At 43.9% G+C, this 20,640-nt stretch overlaps 2 protein-coding genes across 3 annotated transcripts in view; both read right to left on the bottom strand.

Moving 5' to 3' along the window:
* Positions 1 to 305: 305 nt before the first annotated feature.
* Positions 306 to 4,451, bottom strand: LOC145222939 (ras-related protein Rab-28-like). The gene is made up of 7 exons (XM_080089190.1): positions 2,818 to 4,451; positions 2,565 to 2,661; positions 2,413 to 2,501; positions 2,067 to 2,190; positions 1,821 to 1,924; positions 1,676 to 1,753; positions 306 to 855 (listed from the first exon to the last, which is right to left on the bottom strand). The coding sequence occupies exons 1-7, from the start codon at positions 2,893 to 2,895 to the stop codon at positions 757 to 759; spliced, it is 669 nt and encodes a 222-aa protein (XP_079945316.1). The 5' UTR covers positions 2,896 to 4,451; the 3' UTR covers positions 306 to 756.
* A 2,307-nt stretch (positions 4,452 to 6,758) lies between these two features.
* The window catches only part of LOC145225339 (E3 ubiquitin-protein ligase PDZRN3-like), a 33,654-nt gene continuing 19,772 nt past the window's right edge, over positions 6,759 to 20,640 (bottom strand). For both annotated transcript variants that reach the window (XM_080092027.1, XM_080092028.1), the window contains exons 2-10: positions 18,774 to 19,051; positions 18,536 to 18,677; positions 16,501 to 16,602; positions 13,672 to 13,734; positions 12,411 to 12,509; positions 10,891 to 11,085; positions 9,696 to 9,812; positions 9,015 to 9,122; positions 6,759 to 8,924 (exon numbers count right to left, since the gene is read on the bottom strand). In XM_080092027.1, coding sequence (XP_079948153.1) covers positions 7,314 to 8,924; positions 9,015 to 9,122; positions 9,696 to 9,812; positions 10,891 to 11,085; positions 12,411 to 12,509; positions 13,672 to 13,734; positions 16,501 to 16,602; positions 18,536 to 18,677; positions 18,774 to 19,051 — 2,715 coding nt within the window. In that variant the 3' untranslated portion in view covers positions 6,759 to 7,313. The remainder of the gene's footprint in view (positions 8,925 to 9,014; positions 9,123 to 9,695; positions 9,813 to 10,890; positions 11,086 to 12,410; positions 12,510 to 13,671; positions 13,735 to 16,500; positions 16,603 to 18,535; positions 18,678 to 18,773; positions 19,052 to 20,640) is intronic.

Here is a 20,640-nt window from a genome sequence, read left to right as displayed (position 1 = left end):
CAACTCAACTGATATCACTGTATTTTGTCCACATTGTCGGGGCTGTTACTGAACAGCGCATTTGAGAGTATTAAGTCCAAGCCCCAAGTAACTGCTGCCATTTTCACAAGTTTCATTAGTTGCAAGGATTGCGTTTATAGAATAGGTCATCCCGTTGATGGTTGTTTCGGTGCACTACCACAAAAATTGTCAAAATATGGTTCTTGATGATTCGATGACACTTCTACCAGCATTTTTTGTATGTCTTTACTTTCAAACCAGTAATTTACTACAAAGGTATGACTGTTGTTTTAAACAAGCAATAATAAGTAACAAAACAGTGTATTACAGATATATGAAACAGTTGAAAATACACAACAAAAAATCACTGGCAGTTGTACCTACCATAGAAAATCTGTATTAATGTTAACAGTTTACCTTGCTACAATGTCAGACATGTCTAAGTAACTGGGTATCTGATTGGTCCAACACATTTTTGTGTAAGATATGCACAACAATAAAAAACAACATGTTTAAAAAGCACCGGAAAACAACAATCAAAAATTTGTCTTTGCATCATTTTTTGCATCTGCTTTGGTGCACATTCATGCAACAAAAACACAATTTGCAACTATCCACAGAGACGATGAAACTTAACATTAAGATTAAATAAAAACCGCAGTAAGTGCAAAAACTGAAAACATATTTATTGGTCCATTTTTGTTGTGTTGAAGAGGCAGAGGTAGCAAGGCTGTACAATGTCTGAAACAGCACTGGTCATTGCACTGAACATACAGAACTCTTGGTTTTCCTTTTTCGCATTTGTGGTGTTGGTTTCGGTCGATGGGAATTTTCTAATACAGCTGTTACAACTTTCTGTAAATAGAAAAAAAGCATTGTGTCCTGGGATAAGCAACTTATAACACCAGTCTGTCCAGTGCAGTGGTTGCCAATCTTTTTGTAGGGTCCCTTTTTTAAGTCTGTGGACCCCAACAATTCAACACAAGTCTTTTAATTTGGCAGGTTAAATGCTACTGTTAGCAAGAATGTTTCCACATAGAAAGCATTGTGGCTTTTCTGTGTCATCACAGTCGGCAGTAAATGTAAAACAGTGATGTGTAATCGATATTGTACTTTAGCTTTTTGGGCATTTTAATCCACCTTAACAGTCCTTTACTCTCAATGAAGTTTCTACTGTAGCAGTCAATGTAACAAAGTGATAAGTTTTCTGGTGAATAAAACTTCACAAACGCCTTGCCCTATTGTCCCTATGTGCTATAATGTCATATTAGGGGTTAACAATCGTAAAAAATGATTTGTTTTTGGCCTAAAGGTGTGATAAACAGTTCGCATTCATATGCAGGATTGGATAAAAACAGTTAGAAAACTTAAGAATACTGTTCTATACAACGTTTGTCTCCATAAACCCCTGCGAACTCCAATTCGGGAATTACTGGTCTAGAAGAACATTTCTTCATGTGTAAGGTCACTGTTCTATATCATGAAGAGCAGACTATTTGTGAACCTGTTGTACCTGGCCCAAAGTGGGAAATTTGCTTTGATTAAAGCTACTAAAAAAGCCACTTTAGGTAGAATAAATTTCTCAAGAGTATGTATCCCTTTTATGGAAAACAACCAAACTGATGGGCATTCGTACATGCCAACACTATAAATTTAGTGTCACGCAATCACTTACATGTGTTCCATCTTGCTCTGCTTTTGACAACTTAATTTTCAATATATCAGCTGCTATGCGCTTAAAGGCAAGGGACACCTGCAATGGACATTGTTGTTTGTTATCAGGCTCCAAAGATTCTGTAAAAACAGTCAAAAACACTCACTGAATCTCCTGTTTTGGCACAAACAAAATGGCTTGACATGTTGTGATCATGGGCATACAGATCATGTTTGCTTTTTTCTATACTCCTCATATGCTCCAAATCACCTTGAGAAAAATGTTTATTTTAGTACCTGACATTTGTCGTTTTCTCCCATTACAGTAACCAAACTCTTCATATTTTAACACACTATCAGAATATTATAAAACAGAGACTGCAGAAAAATGTAAAAAGTTTTGCATGTCTCACCTTTGTTTCCAACAAGTGCATAATGACATGGCTTATCTTTTGTAACTTGCTTGACAGCTGCCAGCCAGTCGTCAATATTTTCAAAGCTTTGATAATTTGTAATGTCATACACAAAAAGCACACCCTAGATAGATAATGAAAATGTGACAGGTAATTAGAACTATGATGGTACAAAATGTACAAAAAAAATGTTGTTTGCTTTATTTGTTTACTTAAGGTTAATAAAGATAACTTGTATTGTATTAATTTTGATGCATGACACAAAATTGGTACATAGTACAAAAACACAACACTAGTGCCACAGAATACTTAACAATTTACAAAAGAAATAAGCTACAATACTAACCTGTGCCCCATAAACATACTTGTCCAGCATACTGCCACCAAGAGTTTGTCCTCCAATGTCCCAAACTTGTAATGTAACATTTCTGTCACCTATGTTTTAAATTGGTGTGAGAATAATTCAAACAAATGTGTGAGAATTATATTTTTGTATACCTGGGAGCGTCAGCCTCTGCATGAAAAAATCAATCCCAACAGTTTGGTCATATTGTTTTCCAAATTGTTCTTGGGTGTACCTTGTTATAATCGAAGTCTGAAATTGTAACAAATTTTAAATTGATAAAAAGAGACTAATCTCACACTAACATTTATATATACATACAACACACATACAATTTCAAACCACCAGTTAAATAAAAATTAAATAATACACATTGCTAAATATGATTCGTACAAAAAAATAACTTACCTTTCCACATGCACCATCACCAACCACAATCAGTTTTAATTTGGTTTCAGGAATTTCGTCGTCTTCTGAATCCGACATTTGGGCATGTGAGATACTGGTTTGTCAATTACATGCTACAAACCATACAAAACTAAAAAGGTATTTATTTTCAAAAACTCTACAGATAAAAAGGTTACTGGCTAAAAATTTATAACAATATCTTTTTTGCATCAATACCAATCAAGCAGTTAATCTTTAACAGTGGTCTACCAGCAAACAGAGCTGCATTTACAAATATTGTTCCATACCATTTGTAGGTTTTATGTGGTACCATTGAAACAAAGATATTACCTTTCCAAAGGTTATCAATGTTACATCTGCGATAGTTATATTTAGCCAAAGCATTAAGCAAAAATTAATCACCTTTTATTACAGCTATACATAATGACATGATCATGTTACAGTAATCAGCAAATTCTGAATAATTTATTCCATCAATCAGCCCAAAAGTTAGTTGTTTAAAAACATTTTCTTGGTTTATTTACTGATTACTGTACTGCGTATACTATAGTAGTGGCAGTACAATAAGTCTTAAAGTGTGTTCTCCAAAAACCTGACTTAAACTATGCAAGTGTTATATTTTTGTTGCATTTCAAAAATGTATTAACCATTAAAACATCAGTATGATCAGTAGTCTTACAAATATGGGGTTTGATAATTTGATTTATGGGGTTTTAAATTAGCCTTTTGTCAACTGCAGACTGTTTTTTATTGAATATTTGTTAATTTTCTTGATATGTTATTAAATTAATCGCTACAATATCAACATATATTACTAACACATTTACAAAAGTCAAGTACACATAGTCACAATCACATACACTTTACACTCTCAATTCTTCATTCTCTATCTTGCGACACATAGCATTGTTCCAGAACAGTACAGTGTCGTGACAAGAACAAATGTACTGTGACGTTTAGGATATAGTTTCCAATGTTTTAGCAACGGTGAACAAGTGTCATTGCCAACCAGATACAAAACGAAATCAAAAAACACTAGTAATTCTTTTCTTATTATTGAAATCTCCTTTCAAGTAAAACGACTGCGACGATTCAGGGTCATTAAAATCAGATCAAGAAAATTCAGTGTGAAAAACCACTAAATCTGTCGCTATATTTTATTTGTTTTATCAAAACAAATGCATTTCGCTATAAAAAGCATCATCAGTGTCTAAAAACAAAATAAAAAGCGGGATAAAAGCAAAAAATACAAAACACACACACCCCCAGACCAACCGCAAAAAGTATTTCCTCTGTCTTACAGGACTGCAAATGCAGACCGGCAGGTATGGCGCTGATAAAAACCACGAAAAAAAGGCGAGGAAAAGATAAGGGCGCAAAACGAAAAAAACAAACACGATTGTAGCAACAAAGCGATTACAGTTACCGAACACTGAAAAATTGGACGTTTGTGAAAACAAATGGCTAATTTTAACGGGCGCCACAATAAATGTTCAAGCGATGGTCCTTCCGGCTGTTCGGTAACTGTAATCGCTTTGTTGCTACAATCGTGTTTGTTTTTTTCGTTTTGCGCCCTTATCTTTTCCTCGCCTTTTTTTCGTGGTTTTTATCAGCGCCATACCTGCCGGTCTGCATTTGCAGTCCTGTAAGACAGAGGAAAGACTTTTTGCGGTTGGTCTGGGGGTGTGTGTTTTTTGTATTTTTTGCTTTTATCCCGCTTTTTATTTTGTTTTTAGACACTGATGATGCTTTTTATAGCGAAATGCATTTGTTTTGATAAAACAAATAAAATATAGCGACAGATTTAATGGTTTTTCACACTGAATTTTCAAAAAACACTATTATGAATGTTCTTTTCCGAAATACACTTAAACTACCAGAAGTAGTAAAAAATGCAGTAATAAATTATAAATTGTTTTGTGCGTTGTATTCGGTATTGGAAAACCCAGAGTCTTTCTACCAAACATAAATTTTGGGCAAACCCATTGACAGCCCAATTTCTACAGTTGAACTTTTGTTCTTAACCTGGGGTCCATGAACCCCCAAGGGGTCCGATAAGATGCATTAAGGGGTCCGTGAAACGAAATGCAATTATTCCAAAAATCCATGTATTTTCCTCTGTCCATGAGGTTTCCACTTATCAGGCCACAACGGCAGCCAAACATGCACTTCGAGTAGTTTGAGCAACAAAACCGCGTTTGTGATGCAATAATATATAACGGCTACTCTACTATTGTAAGTCTGGCATTTTAGTGCGTTTTGCTGTGTATCCTGTTAAAAAGAGGACCATCGCTGCTTTTATGCCGTTTGCTACAACCTATCTCTGTGAGGCGGGATTTTCAGCTCTTCTTACCATGGCTATGTTGATTAAAACCTAATTTCGACATTTGCAATGTGTTTCTCGCAAAGGGAGAATGTTTTAGGGGTTCGTGATCCGAAAAAGGTTAAGAAACACTGAAATAGACCAAGAAATAGGCCTACTTTCTCAACCTGGCTAGCTCATTTAGCGATTTCAAAAGAAGGTCCAAAACACGAGTTTCGCCCAAAGCGGGGATGATTGGGTCAGTTGAGATGCAATTTTAAATCGGACTTAAATTAGGTGTAGCCAGTGGTGGGATTCGGCCGGTCCTATAGAATCGTCTCACGAAATTTTATGAGATCAGCGAACCGGTTAGCATTACTGGTTACTGTAAATGGACTTTTTACAGCAGAACCGGCTGAAAAATATGACTTTTGTGATAGAACCGGCTGACAAAAAAAATTGAACCTCACCACCGGGTGTAGCAGAATCCTACTCGCGTACCACCGGACAATTCCACCGACTAGTGGTACGCGTACCCCAGTTTGAGAACCACTGGACTAAAACATACATTAAACATATTCGACTGTGACGTCATAAACGTGTAAGTTGTGCGATTAACTGATGTTGAAATAATACTGTCATTCTACCAGGGAGTCGAACCGGAACTGAACCCGAACCCGCGAACCGGTTTGAGCGGTTAATTTGTTTAAACCCGAACCGAACCCGAACCGCTAATTACGATTTTTTTAAAACCCGAACCGGAGTTGAACCCCATATTTTGTTTGGCATTGGACCCGAACCGGAAACGAACCAGTAAAAAATGCAGTCTGTTTTATATTTTGCGACTTTTTTCAAAACAACGCACTGAAAAATAAGCGACATAACACTTATATGGCGTGTTAAAAATAACAGTGCACGGGCAAAATTATTTTGGAGTTTGATAAGGCCAGGTAGATGATGGGTACAATTAAATTGAAACGAAAAAAAATTTAACCGGTTTAAAAACCGCAAACCGGTTCGGACCGGATAATTTATCCGAACCGGAACAAAACCCGAACCCGAAAATATACACTTTTAAAAACCGGAACCGAACCCGAACCGAACCTGAACCCATATGAAAAGCGGTTCGACTCCCTGCATTCTACTTTACACGTGCCGCAAAGTATGCATGTTAGTAACTGATCATGCTAGTTTGTGAAACGGATTCTGTTCTGTTTTCAGTTGGTCAGTGTTGATTATTTGTTAAACCTGTTGTATTTGGGAAATATTTTGTTGAAACAATTTTGTAGTTCTTTTAAAAAAAATAACTTTATTCCTGGAATCTGGATAACATCGCAAAATAAATTTAAATATGAGTATTAGTTGAAAAGGAGTAGAATCCATTACGCTTCGAGGTCACGCCAGGGATGAGGATTCTACCACATATAGATGCAATTGTTTGGGTTGAGATTAGGGTTTAAGTAATTGACTTTCAAGTACCGTAAATTTGTTTTGATTTCGAGAAAGCTTTTGTGTTGTAATTTTGAAAGATAGTTGGGTCTATTCGATTTCTATTTCTTACAGAAAAACATCCTTTCGCATTAAACTAGTCATCTCAACTTGAAAACTCTTATACCTGCTGACAAAATGAAACAAAAAATGTATTGTTTCTTCTATTGAACATTTCTGTATTAGGGAAACAGCAAAAGAAAACACAAATACAAGATTATTTTGGTAAAGACATTGCGGAGAAGGGTGAAATAACGCAAAACTGAAAGGAAAGAAATAGTAATAAAACTCGACTTGTCAGAAAGCAAAACAGAACAGAAATAGGGAAGCAAAAACAACTGCCTAGTCTACTCATAAAGCATAGGCCTTAGTGTGTAAAGGCACATTGTGCTCAACGTGTATACTGTAAATCTATCAATGCAAAAAAACCTTATGGCTATAAGCAAGTGAGAAAATAAATAAGCAGTTTTTCCAAGCTGAATGAAAAGCATTTTTACTACGACATTTGCACATGCATGCGCGCGGCTGGAGAACCAAGATAAGTGAAGTACAGTGTGTACCGATGAAACATCTCGCCTTTAACGATATGCTGGAACTTTGTAGCTGGTAGACCAGAACTGCTCTGCTGTTTGGTCGCCTGTGGTTCCATCTTAACACATGCGTCCAAGTCGCCCAAACACAATGGGTGCCTAAACGTATTTCCCTTTCAAATGTAGGTGACGCTTAATAAGGGGTTCACTTTATTTGCACTGGTTGTTCTGTCGCCATGGGCCAGAATTTCTTGCACGGTTACGAAGTTGTCCAGCAACATACGTTTGTGCTTTCTGCGGGTCATTTTCTTGTGGCTAAGTTCAACGATTTCACCGTCAGCGGGAGCGTTTTCGTTTAGCGCCTCCAAGCGGCATCGCTGCATGAAATCCTTCCGTCGACGCTTTTCGCGAGCGATGCGCATGTGACGTTTGCGTTCGTCGCGGGTCCAGTGGCGACCAAGCTTGAGTTCTGTTGCAGCGTCGTCGTCTGTAGTAATGCCGCAACGTTCGGCCAGCAAGCGTTGCTCTCGCTCCTTAAGCAAGCGCTCTCGGACGGGTCGCTTCGTAATGTAACGAGTGCCGTCGTTGCGAACTCGTACCTTCCATTCCGAACTCACGTCACCGTTTGATCCGGTTAGGGACTCGTCCATTGCAGTTTTGCAAGCGACTTGGCCTTCCGTGTAGGACTGAGACCTGTTAGGAGCTGCGGGTCGAAGTATAGGCTGTTTGATCTGTTCCGACGATCTGCGCGCCTTGTGTCGAGGGAACGGTTTAGGGTGGGGCATTTCGACTTGTTGGCAGTTTTCGTTGGTATGGGTAATCACTGTTTGTCCGCTCATCGAGTCGGTGCTCACATTTTCCCTCTGCGAGCCGGTCCTTGTACGCGACGACGATTTAGATTTATCGGTGCAGTCGGATGGAATCTCGCCACTAGAGGCAGTGCTTCTCCGTGTCTGGGCAACGTGAGCCGCTGCCTTGCACAGTTGCTTGGTGGATGCTGTTACGGATTGAGACATAAAGTTGTTTGCAAACGCTGGGTGATTCAGAACTGGCACGGGCGCCGATTTGCTGTGCTGTAGTTTGGGATGCTGACCAAGGGCTGACGTGAACATTTGGCTGAACTCCAAACCGGCATCGGCAAAACCTTCGGAACCGCTGTCATCGTCATGGGTCAAGTAACATGCAGGTCCTTCGCCGTCACTGTTCCCATCGCTGCTGACGTAGTAAGACATCGTGACTCCGTGATGTTTTCCTGTGTATGGAGGGAGTTCGTTGGTACACACGTTGTAGTAGGGTGAAACGCTGTCGTAGATTTGCTTTTCGGGCGAGAGAGGCGGCGTTTGAAGTTCGCTGCTCAATCGTTGGCCACTTGCGGAGCTTGAACTGCGGAAACTATCCCCGGTGCTGTACGCAGAGGATGTGTTGTCTGTGGCAACGCTCTCAGATCGGGCGTTGGACAGCAAGCCATCAGCATCAGCCGGCAATGCTGGGTGGATCACTCTAGCGTCACCAGTATTCTCGTACTGGCGGATTTTCTCTTGGTAGTCCTGCATAGCGATTTTGACCCAGGGACTGACGTTATCGCAGTCTTCACCATCAAATGGGTTGTTCGGAGTGGGGATAGTGTTGGTTTGATTAACTTCCAAGCTCTCGATGGCCTGGTTTAAACGGCTCAGGTCACTTTCACGCTCTTCTGGAATCGAACGTTCCATCGAACCTTTTGCCGAGTCGCCAGAATCGCCGGCCACAGCTTTGTGTTGAGCGGGGCGTTTCTTCTGGTGGTATTTCTGTTAATAATGATCATGTTGTTTAAAGTTTTGTCTAATTGTAACTTGTTTAGTTTCATGGTTATCAATTCCATGTGACTAAAATCTTACCTGGACTGGTACGTAGGTGAATTCGCGGGCAGCAGAGTGTGACGAACTTCCGCCGCTAGAAGTTGTTCCAAAACGTCGGTTATCGTTTGTTGATTTGCTGACTGTGCTCTGTGGGTAACAACAAAAATTTGTTTATTAAGAGCAAAGAAAAGGCTATCGCCACTGCCAAACAGACTGGCTTTTGGTATAAAATCGTCAAACAACTACAGCTCGCAACAGGACATGGCGCATCGGATGAGCAAACGAACTGAGGGCGGATTATAGTGCTGACAACACACTGGTTATTGTGTGCATTCCACAAGGCATGACCAGAACGCTCGCACTGCACGAAGGGAATAGGGAGGCGTGACGTCTTAAGCCGGATGCTGGTCGAGTGTTGCGTGTTTGACCACCCGACACACTCTGTTTTACACGAGGGCACTACACAGGGGCATGTTGCACTTCAGAAATAGAAAGTGTTCGGATTTGGCTTGTTACACACTCTCTCCGAAACAGAAAGTGCCAGTTTTCACGCGTTCGAAAATACAAGACACAGTTGCCCTAAATGCGTCCGAAGACACTGAATTTCCCCTTTTACTCGATTTTGCGATAAAATCCCTGTTTGGAAAATGATCGTGATAAAATACAAGTGATTTCGAGCGAGAGTAAACACACAGTTTAGTGAAATTGTTATTTCTGTACCTGTACAGTGCCGTCCGTTGTTTGGCCAAAGCCGCTGTCTTTTTCGTTTTGGCTGCAGGCAGTGGTGGAGCTGTGTGATGTTCCGCTATCCGTCGTGCCCATCGCTTCGCATGACAGCTAGAATTAAAACATGCCTTTTATCACGGAGCACAAAGTGAACAGCGCACAGGGAAGAAGGCGCACGGGCAAAACGGACGTTAATTAGGAAGCGATCCCGGAGACTGGCCTTCAAACTTACGGAAATTCGTCGTGCGGATTCGCCGTGCTATGATAAACATTGCAGAACATATCAAAGCGGCGGGGCGCTCGCGCACTTCAAAGCCTTGCGCGCCTCAGCGTATTTACACACACGAAAAATATTTATACGAATGAGAGCATACGCGAGACTGCCGCGCCGCGCATTACACCATACACTGTTACCGAATAAAGGAGTAAGGTTACGTCACTGAGTTACGGGGTTAAAACAACGGCCTAATCGATTGATCCTTGCATTTCGGTTCACTTAGGCATCCCTTGGCACAACCGTGGCCTTCACCTTGTACGCACGCCCGAGTTATAATTAATTGCAGCACGATGGATTATCTTAATTGACAAGCGGAGTGACGTAGGAGCTTGTGACCCGGTTTCTGTTCCAGGCCACAAGAAGAGAAACTCGCGAAAACAAAATTCCCGCACTGGGATCGCGAATGGACTCGGCTGCGAGCTACAACGCAAATTTAGACTTACAGCTCTCGGTCGGGCGTCGGGATAATCTCGAGCGACGCCCGATATGTTTATTGACACTACTTGCATACGTGGAGCTTTGAAGCTGACAGAGCTTGTTCATAAATCACCAGTAATTTGTTGTGGCTCGGACGGATTTAGGTTAGAGCGCAAAAAAACGCGTCGATGCTGAACAGCACAGGGCCTGTGTACAACATTCTGGTATTCGGCGAACTTGCAGCGTTAAGAAATGCCCGGGCGTCGACATTCGAAATCTCCGGGCAAACACAAAGCCGAACCGAACTGATCTCGAATTGACACACGTTGTTGGGATCGCGATGATAAAAGACGCTGGGTTTACTTCGCTGTAAGAACAGCTTAACCTGTCAGTGCACTTGCTCAATGCCGCCGAAGCGTCGTCTTATAGGCCACCGACCACAGTCAAACTGACGCCGTTGCGCTACAAACTCAAAATCAAAACATGGGAGCTCACCTTTTGTGATACGATAGCAGCGTACTCCACGCAACGCTCTGGCGATTTATGTTCGAGGTATCGTGGTCGAGATTCCTCTGACGTGGTGGTTCCCGTTTCGTCACGATCGAAGTTTGTGACGTCGTGGAGGACTCGCTCCTCTTTGGATTCAGTAAACGCGGTGGATTCGTTCTCCTCGCGCCAATCTTCGTTCTCCTGTACATAAAATGAAATCCATTATGAATGCGCGTCAAAATTAATTTGCAGTGAAATTGGATATCGATCTTGATCCGGTGATGAAATATTGTTATCACATTTAAACACATTCAGATGTGTTTGTTTTTTTAGAAATATTGCACGTTTCAATAATACATGAACCCCCTGAAAATTGACCGCAATGCGGTTTAACACAAACAGCATAGCACTTGGTGTGCGTTCCAAGGGTCAGAATTAATAATTAAAGTTTTGTCAGGAGAGTTGAGAACTCAAAACCATTTACGTTATTCACAGGACATTTCGTCCCAACAGTCAAATTTGAAATTTTAGAGTCCCCACCCTTGCGAGTTGGCTAAAGGTTTGCACAGGCCAACGCGCTTGACAAATGGCACTCAGAATTCGAAAAGCGACGGGTATTGATGACTTCGACGACGATAGTGAACCGGGCTTGGGCGGGGGGACAGTCGCGGTGGCGCGGCGGCGGCTCTGAAGCGTGTTGACCGTCTTGTCAAAATCGCATTATAACCCAACAGTGAATGCTCATTGCGCGTGTTTATTGTGACAGTGACGCATGTCGCCGAACATTAAAACAAGGTAAACACGGAAGTGCAAATACAAACCGGTACGCGCGACACCACGACATGTACCGAGAATCTATACATAACCGGTGCTTTGTAGTTTAACTTCCGAAGCTGTGGGGGGATGGTAACCCAGCATGCGTTGCACTTCTAGGCAACTGTTTGGCATTGCGTGGCATGTTTCGCCACAAGTAAGCCCGCTTTGTTTACCCCGAATCATAGGCAAAGTCCTTTAGGTCGCAACATCGAACGGCCACAAAGCGTCAACAAACAGGCCAAAATTGCTTCCCGATTTGACTAGCCAATCAAGCAGCCAAATCCTAGGTAAACGTTGCAAAACTGCCGTGCATTTTGCGCCTTTGTCGCGATGCAAAGTATTAAACACGTCATTAATCTCGCCTACACGCCAGCGACGCTAATGCGAATACAAACAATACTTGCGCGCAACTATTCGCGTCGCCGCGTGATGGTCGGGGCACTGAGAACCCCTTCCTGTCTTAACACGACTTGTGTATACATGTTGCGGCGATTATGTATTATCCGGCGTCTTGAAAGCGACGACTAGAGGCGTAATGAGCATGTGGCAACGTGTACGACAGGTTCAACTCAAATCGCGACCCGCAGTGGATTACAAAACGAGAGCCTGTAAACATCACCGGACAAATACGACCCTCCTGGCAATTACAAGGTGGATAACAAGACCGACTTGCGTCTAACGGGCAAATCTATGCAACATTGTGAACGTACCACTATGTGCTGGCGGCAGATGAGGAAGGTAATCACGGCGTTGTCCTTTCGCAGCAACCGCGAAGCTTCGTTCATGCTATGCACGGGAATTCCGTTGACCTGATAACAAAGATATTCAAGCTTGTTAAAATGAGCAAATCGCCTTGCGGTTGGGTATTTCGATGGTTTAATTGTCCTATTTCTGGGAAGGGTGTCACCACTAAGTGATAGCTTCCCAATGGAATACCCCGTGTAATAAGCATGTTGCAGCATTATGCTATGTCCGGCTAATGTTGCAAAATCAAGTGTGTGGTCGAAATACGTTACGGTAAAACACGCAGTTCAAACCCACTGAGGGTTTAAGGCAAGCACGTCCTTAAGATTACCGACAAACAAAAACGTATGAGTAAGTGACAGCAGCCAGTATCACTTCTGTTTATTTCGGGCAACTCTAGACCACTTCACTTGCTGATAACCGACCCTGGGCGGGATGACTTTGCCAAAACGTTGACAGATCCACCAAGTAGTGAGTCAGATTGGTTTTCACACTATAATTGATTATGTTGGTAATCGCAAAGGTTTTAATGCAGTGAAACTTGTCTCCGGTCATTGATGGATCTTTGTTTTGCTTTTCTTGGTTTGCACTAAACATAACGTGCGAGTATTGCGCAAGCATCTACGCGTATCATGTCAGAGGATGATCAATTACTTCGCCGAGCGACGGGGACCTAACGACTGGGCTTTACCACAACCTTAACTCCCTAAACGCGGCGTGGTCGCGCAGTTGGCTGCCCTTGTCGTAACGCGCAACTTGCAAGGAACAGACCCGTTAGGTCACTTGCTGAAGTCAGTCGACACGGGTTTTTGCAGGCCGCCGTGGTCATCATTTGGCTGAGTTTTTGGCAAAGGCTAGGGGTCGAAGATTACGTTGTCAGGCCGTTTTGGTCGATATTCTGAACAGCGTTGATCGAGGGAGGGGCAATCCATAATGATTTGTTGTAGTACCCGGCGCTTTGCTGTGCGCAAATTACTCTCAACCGTTTTACGGATCATGGGCGCAAACCCCGAGCGGATTTGCAGCGGCCATGGGAAAGCAATCAAATGAACAATCGGATTAGGTTGGAAAGTGATGCAAATCGGCGAGGTTATGTCGCGTGAGAACGAGGGTGGGCATTATGCACATGACCCTTCATGCAACACACACATACGCACAAATTCATCAAGTTGGACGAATATTAATAAATTCAGTACTTAAGAAAACAATAGAAGTAGTGTGTCTCACCTTAACGATTTGGTCCCCTTCGAAGATGCTTTGGCTCCTTGCCGCGATTGATTCCGGCGCCACCTGGAAAAAACAAACAAATTGGGTTACTTTTCGCACCAATAGCTCGTAGTTAAGTTCATGCTTGTATGTAGTGTTGTCGCTAAACACAACGATACATCTCGGGTTTGGCGGCCTGGCTATGAAACACTTTGCGCGATTATCAGTGCGATCATCACCACAAGCGGTTAAACCGGTCAGGTGTAATTAGGTTCCTGGGCTGTGTGAAGTCAGCCGCTATCAGCAGACACTGCATGCAAGAACAGATTGACGTTTGGCGGCTTGCTACATCGGATGTAAGTACGTCAGTGAGCAAACCGCAAGCACTCCAGGCTTGGGGTCTTGTTACGGCGAAGGAACTCAAATGTGTTTATGCTAACGCGCCGAGCGACATTGGATACTCAAATCGTTAGCTGGTTGGTTAAAGGGACACACCGATCGCAGATGCGTCCGGGTTCGCACAGGTCTGAGCGCTTTGTGTACCACTAAGCTGCCTGCTGGGTTCCCATGAGCGAAAACGATTGTCACTGGGCGAGTTTCGCGTCCCAAACTATTCTCGTCGCGTCTTCTGGCATGGTCAGAATGTTGAGGGTTTGTCAATCAGTCGCCGCGCGATTGTTGACATAAATCGGATTCCAGCGCCACATACCCAAGTGACGTAGCGAGGACAAAAGCTTACTTTGTCGGCGGAACAACAAATTACGTAACTGTTCCAACTCGGTCCCCGCACCAACAGTGGGGAATATTGTTTGTTGCAGCAGCAAATTACATGGGTCGTCAGCTGGGGGCGAAAGAAAGCGTGGAAACGACGACCTTTCCGCACGCGACCGTCACGGCATTGGCACCGAGGTTGACCTGTGGCGCGTGATTCCATTGTGGCAAGCGCACAGTGCCAAATACTATGCGCGCTTTACCCCAATTTGCTGATATCCGCCACACGCCTTGCCCCCGGTAATGGTGGTCTTGGCGCGTTTTGAAAGGGGTTCGAGCGAATGCAAAGCGAACTGTGCCACCCCGGAAGAGGACCGTTTGTAAACGCAAGCCACTTCGGCCCTAATCCATAATTGAAGGCGCACAGCAGTTGACGTAAATGTGTCACACCGCAATTTGAATCTTGCTTTCATAACGACCATAATTTGCCTGTAATAAAATCCGCCTTCTCAGTGTTCCGTCAGGCGTAAGGTCATTTTCTTCCAATAGCAGTGAAATTCGTAGATATTATTTAGTAAACACTCGCTATGGGATGTTATAACAAAAGATAAGCGCACAAAATCGCTGTTTTGTAGATTGATTTTAACAACGGAATGCGGTGAAGACCCCTTGTTTTAGGCACCCAGCAATTTTTGGATTTATGACGATCTTTCCAAATGAGGGTGATTCATCCGCTATTTCACGCTCGGTGCGCATGTGGTATATATATCACCGATTCTCATCGCTTTCAGCCTCCATCATTCAAGCCAGCCGTGAACAATGAGATGGAAAAACATGGCGTTGTTTACATTTAGTTGCGCTTTGAAGATACTAATAAAACTTCTATTGAGCAACGGAGCTTCGAATGAGCTTTAGTGTGTGGCAAATAGCGCGGAAAGATCGCCTAACTGCTTCTAAGATATGACTAACACTTTGCTGGACAGGCTTTTGTGCAATGGAAACCACGAGCGTGTGTTTATTGCCAAACAAGTCTAATGGGGCCTCATCTGTCCAGTTTCAATATAAGTGCAGATAAACGCCTCCGTTTCGTAATTAAATCTTGCACTAGAACGAAGTGCAATTCAAAGAGGCGAGTAGGCTTAACCTCTCAAGGTAAACCTGTGGGGATAAGTACTGTGCCAGCTTTTGAGAAATTACATCATCGCTACTGATCGTTGTGTTGAAAGAAGGCACCCATTTGTTCATTGCCCAACAACAGAACCAAGTCTGCGCGCTCGACTTCATGCCAACAAAGGTAGGCGCTGTGTTTAACAAAAACACAATGCCAAATATAAACACCGAATTGCTGTTTCAAACACGTCCACGATATTCTTGGTATCGCAACCCGTATGTTTTCTAGTATGTTCGCTTCTTGCACCATGACATCGGGCTATGAATAAATTTCCGGTCTGTTTGCGGTGATCCGTTTTCTTATTCACATCGTTATACAGAAGTCAATTTGCCATTGCTCGAGTGAACCGTGTCATTATTTGCAACGACGTTAAAGCGCGGTGGTGAAAACTCAATTTGCCGGAAAATATAGTTGCTGAACCGAAGTAGATCCTTGACTTCCGTAAAATTGGGTCATTTCCAGTAACTCGTGCGCACGGAAATAGTCAAAGGGCAGTTTGTGGAGAATCAACATCGACTATCACATCAAAGTCGGCTTTAAATGGTGTGCTATTTCAGTTGCCTGGTACCTTGTACTTTGCGGGCCGAAACCTGATGTGGGTACAGCAGGTCTAAATTAAAACGTGTATACGAGTTGGTAAGTGATGTAATTAGGCTAGTTAGTGGCTTCGGCGACAAGCGGCAGGTGGTGCGACGTTTCTTCAGTCACACGCTATTAACCCCAGCGAAGAATAGAGAAATCTGAAAGCTCTCAACCTCGTAAATTTTGACGTCAGCAGCGCAGCTTGACTTCCGATTTTGGTGCGGTTTGCGAAATCCAGTGACGGTGTTTATGACGCACGATGGCTTGCATTATGTGTATCGCGTTTTGCGACCGCATGAATTACGTTACAAACAATATTGCGCACCTTTACAAGTTCAACACACACTGATAACAGGCTTCGGTATAGTTTACGATGGATTGCTTACCTCGTTTACGATAACTTGAGTCGCGCCGCTGAGTCGATCTACGTGGTCACAGAGCATGATGCCGAGCTTGTCCTGACTTGAAGGCCTTTTCAGCGTCACCTCCTGCAAAGTAAAAGCGCAGTGTTAAGGAGATTATCACGCTTCTTAGGGTCGACCAGGTGCGCCTAAATTAGCAATACAAGGAATGATGACAACGAAATGACGCACTTTTCCCGAAACCCGGGTTGTGTTGATATAGTTTTGCCTACTGTCGTGTCTAGAGGCATCTCCCCGCAAGCAAAACAATCAATTCCGAGGGCTTTGCGGTTCTCAGTGCGCTAAGAGATCAATGGGAGCCTTGCACCCGACTTGTCACCGGTTAACTGTAAACAGTGATACGGTGCTGAAGCTGTATTAGCTTCCTGAACAGCCCCGCGCTGCTCCTGGAAGACACCGGTCGATGAGCAACGCTGCTATACGTGACTTTATTTTTGCTCGAGGTTTGTGCGTTGGGACGGCGCGTTGCCTTTGAATGCTTTCACTTGCTAGGATTGCGTTTGGTCTTTCGTCGATTGTTTCTTTGCTTAACAGACGAAAGACGAATCACCCACGGCGCGGCTTATTAGGTGGTCCCCGTGTGGTACTGCTCGAGCCCGCAACAGCACCTTCAAAGCGACGGAATCACGCGGAAACGTGCGGTACGGACCCTGTAAAAGTTCACCCATCCGGGACTTTTAAATAGGAACAAACAAATCCCTGTTGATTGTTATTTTTAGCGATCATCCCTATGATTGCCTATTTTAAATGCCCCAGCGCAGCTGTAGATACTTGAACCATTTGAGAACAAGAAAGATGACCTATCGCCACTCTGTCAACATTCGCAGTGATATTGTGTCTGTGTTGCACCACATCAGTCTGTTTTAAACGGGCGGACCAACAAAAAGGTGCAACAGGAAAACGTCCAACTCTAAACTAAGGCTTAACAAAAAGCGTTCCACTCCTTTCCAATGAATGATCTAACACGATTTAAACGAACGGACGACCACCAAGCAAGCTTCCGATTAGTTGAGATTTGAAAGCGGCAAGGAGGTGATTTTATGCCACAACAAGCTGATAAGGGGCTGTATTTATGTACCTGCGGCGTCTGTCCGTCACCATTTCAAATTGTCCCACCCGCACTGTTCGAAACAAAAGCGCAAACTTGCTTTATTGGCAAATGTCCGTCTGCCTGTTCTGCACTTGCCACCCCCCGTTTAGCTCACGACTGTTTTTTCGAGGGGTCTGTGAAAACACGACAGGCGACGCGGAGGGCGCAGGGCAGAGGTTGTTGAATGCCCTGAAGACAGACAGGTATGCTGGAGCGCATATCTACAGACGAGTGGGGTTTCGATACCCGTGTGTGTTTTGATGTAAGAAAACACACCGATTGTCGCGTCGATTTGGTAATGTTCGCAAGGTCGTTGTGAGCTCTCGACAAAAGGCTATAGGTGCTCGCCGTTACCATTCTTCCGTCGTATCGGCGCAACGCTGAAAGCACGGCGCGTAACAAAATAACCGAGTAGGCGGGGGCTAGGCAATATGTAATATCAGTGACCTTTTCTCAATTACAGAAAGCTGCATAAAAGAGGCGAATCGTTATCGATGATAAGGACAGGTATCACTTTACGTAGAGACCGGCGCAGGCGTCCGGGTCCCAAGAGACAAATTGACGTAACCAAATACTCAACGCAACACATGTGTTGGGCGGCATCAAAGCGGCCAAGCTTATAGGTATGTATCTGGCGCCCGCACTGATTCATGTTACCCTTTGCCGTTTTCTACAGCAAACCAAACTTGTATACCAACGCGCATGAGAAAAATTCGAGCTAAGCAGATTTGATAAATCCCATCAGCGGTGGTTGCCAGACGCCACTGCAAGGGGTCGCACAGTAAACAAACTTAAATCAAAGCCCGGTCTGCTAAACCTTATCCCCAAGTGGAATGACAAATCGCAGCTTTATATTGATCCAATTCCATGTGGCGCCGCGGCTTTAAAGTATTGTCCCGTTCTACTAACCTCGTAGTGAATCCCAAACACGTCATCATCCTCTTCTGGCAAGTAAACTTCGTCGTTAGCCGGAGATCCTGGTGCAAAGCTGTCGCTCACGTCGTTGCAAAGATGCGGATTGGTGGCTGTGAGTTTGTATCGTAGCAGCTCACTGGAGAAGCGCAAAAGAAAACATGACAATCAGTTATTTTGATGAATGGCCGTGCAATGGCAGAGGAGTCAGGCGCCGAAGTGCGTGCGTGCTCACCTCATGATCAACGAAGACAAACGGTCGGGCATCTTTCTGCAATTTTCGATGAGGAACTGACAGAAACACATTCCGTTGTTGTCCTGGGCCGTCTGAGTTGATGCACTGAATCGATCCTTCTGGCTCGTTGCCGCAGTCTTCGGAGAATGGCACGGTCCGACATTGCTGTGGCCGTTGCTGTTGTTGCGGCGCAGCACCACCGTAATAGGCTCGGCTGCGCGTTTAAACGCCTCGGCAGCGGCTTCGTGAGACGCGGTGGAGAGGTCCTCGCCGTTGACCTGCAGACGGCAAAAGAAAACAAACACTTAACTCGTGAGGCAATTAAAAACACCCAGCGGTCAATGTGAGGTTATGGGTTTAACAGAACAGCCTTAAGTCGGCGATTACTTGCGATTGTCGCGGAAACTCGAGTTTCTAGCGCGCTAATTTTACGGGAAGGGAATGATAGGAATCTACAGCTTCCTGTAATTACACCGGCGCCCACATGCCATGACCGTACACGCCACGCTCGTAGGAGAAAGCTTTTTTCTGTCAACAAATCACCACAAAACCCGAAGCATGTGGTTTTGCATCGAATTTAGAGACATGCGACATTCCTGAATCTCTGCGTTCCGTTTAAGGTCGCAACCAACCCCCATGGCACCTTATGTGATACCACGTGACTTTCAAAGTGTCGCGCAAGGGATTTGTGATAGGAAACCATCGCCGCTTTGGCGAACCTTGCTCAGGGATGAAACGTATACAATGAACAAAGAACAGTGCGCCCGCAACAATGGCAACGCCCTATAGTTCGTATAAGCAGAATAACATTCGTCGAAGTCGGAAATCCATAAATCGGCGCGTGTCACTTTTCAGCTAAGCTAAGGACCCAGGGTGGCAATTTGATGATAACTGGACATGCTATGGAATTGCGCAGCGGCAAGTTTAATCGTTCGGTGATTGATAATCGCTCCTGATTGCCGCCTTTCAGAATAGTTTATTGGATCGTCAGTGAAGTAAGTGCCGTGGCAAAGTAAAGAACTTGGGCTGACCTCGACTCGTCCGCACTGGCACCTGTGATTACCGCGGGGAAATTAGTCGTAGCAGCTGGTAATCAAAATCTCGAAAGCGTTTCATCCAGCAGTTCGGTGTGGGTAGCGATTTTGTGAAAGTTAACACACCGGGTATTACACGCAGTAGCGATAAAATTTACGCGAACACGCCCTTTATGTTTCGTGCCAATTAACTTGACATAATTTGGTCCACAACCACGACACTCATTTCACCATAAATGGTAAAACCTGTCGCCCCATCATGGTTGTTCAGAAAGCAATGCTTTATTGGACCTTGGGATAAACCACAAGGACGCTGACCACTTACTCCGACAGCTTGGATGGATCGTTTGGGATAAGTTCCAATAAAGTCGGCCAATAGATGCGTCATGGCACATTGATAAACGGCTATAATCCCAATGGCAATCGGTGCAGTGGGTGCGAACTGGAGGTCATGGAAAGCGAGTCTCCCCCGAGGTGCGTCATAGTTGGCAAGCGAACGAGAAAAAGCGTCGATTTATCGTCGAGCAGGCACTTGATGTGTGGCGAATAATCGACCGCGAAAGTGTCGTCTCGTAAAACGCGGTTAACTACAAGGAAGAGCGGCACTTATGGCGTCCATTACTGTCGTGTCTTGTCACCGCGCACATGGACTTTACGACCATGGTGTCATGTCGTCGAGATGCAAGGACAGATGCCCCGTATATTGCGAATTAAAGATTCATAAAGCGAACATGCCAACGTACATTATGCGTCTCACAAATATTGGTTTAAATTTATTACCGCGCGATATGGTCCCTGTCGTGCACTTCTGTTCTATATGCAGACAGATGCGG

Source organism: Phallusia mammillata, chromosome 4, assembly GCF_965637545.1.
Source record: "Phallusia mammillata chromosome 4, kaPhaMamm4.hap1.1, whole genome shotgun sequence".
Lineage (NCBI taxonomy): Eukaryota > Metazoa > Chordata > Ascidiacea > Phlebobranchia > Ascidiidae > Phallusia > Phallusia mammillata.
This window is presented reverse-complemented; position numbering and strand designations above follow the sequence as displayed.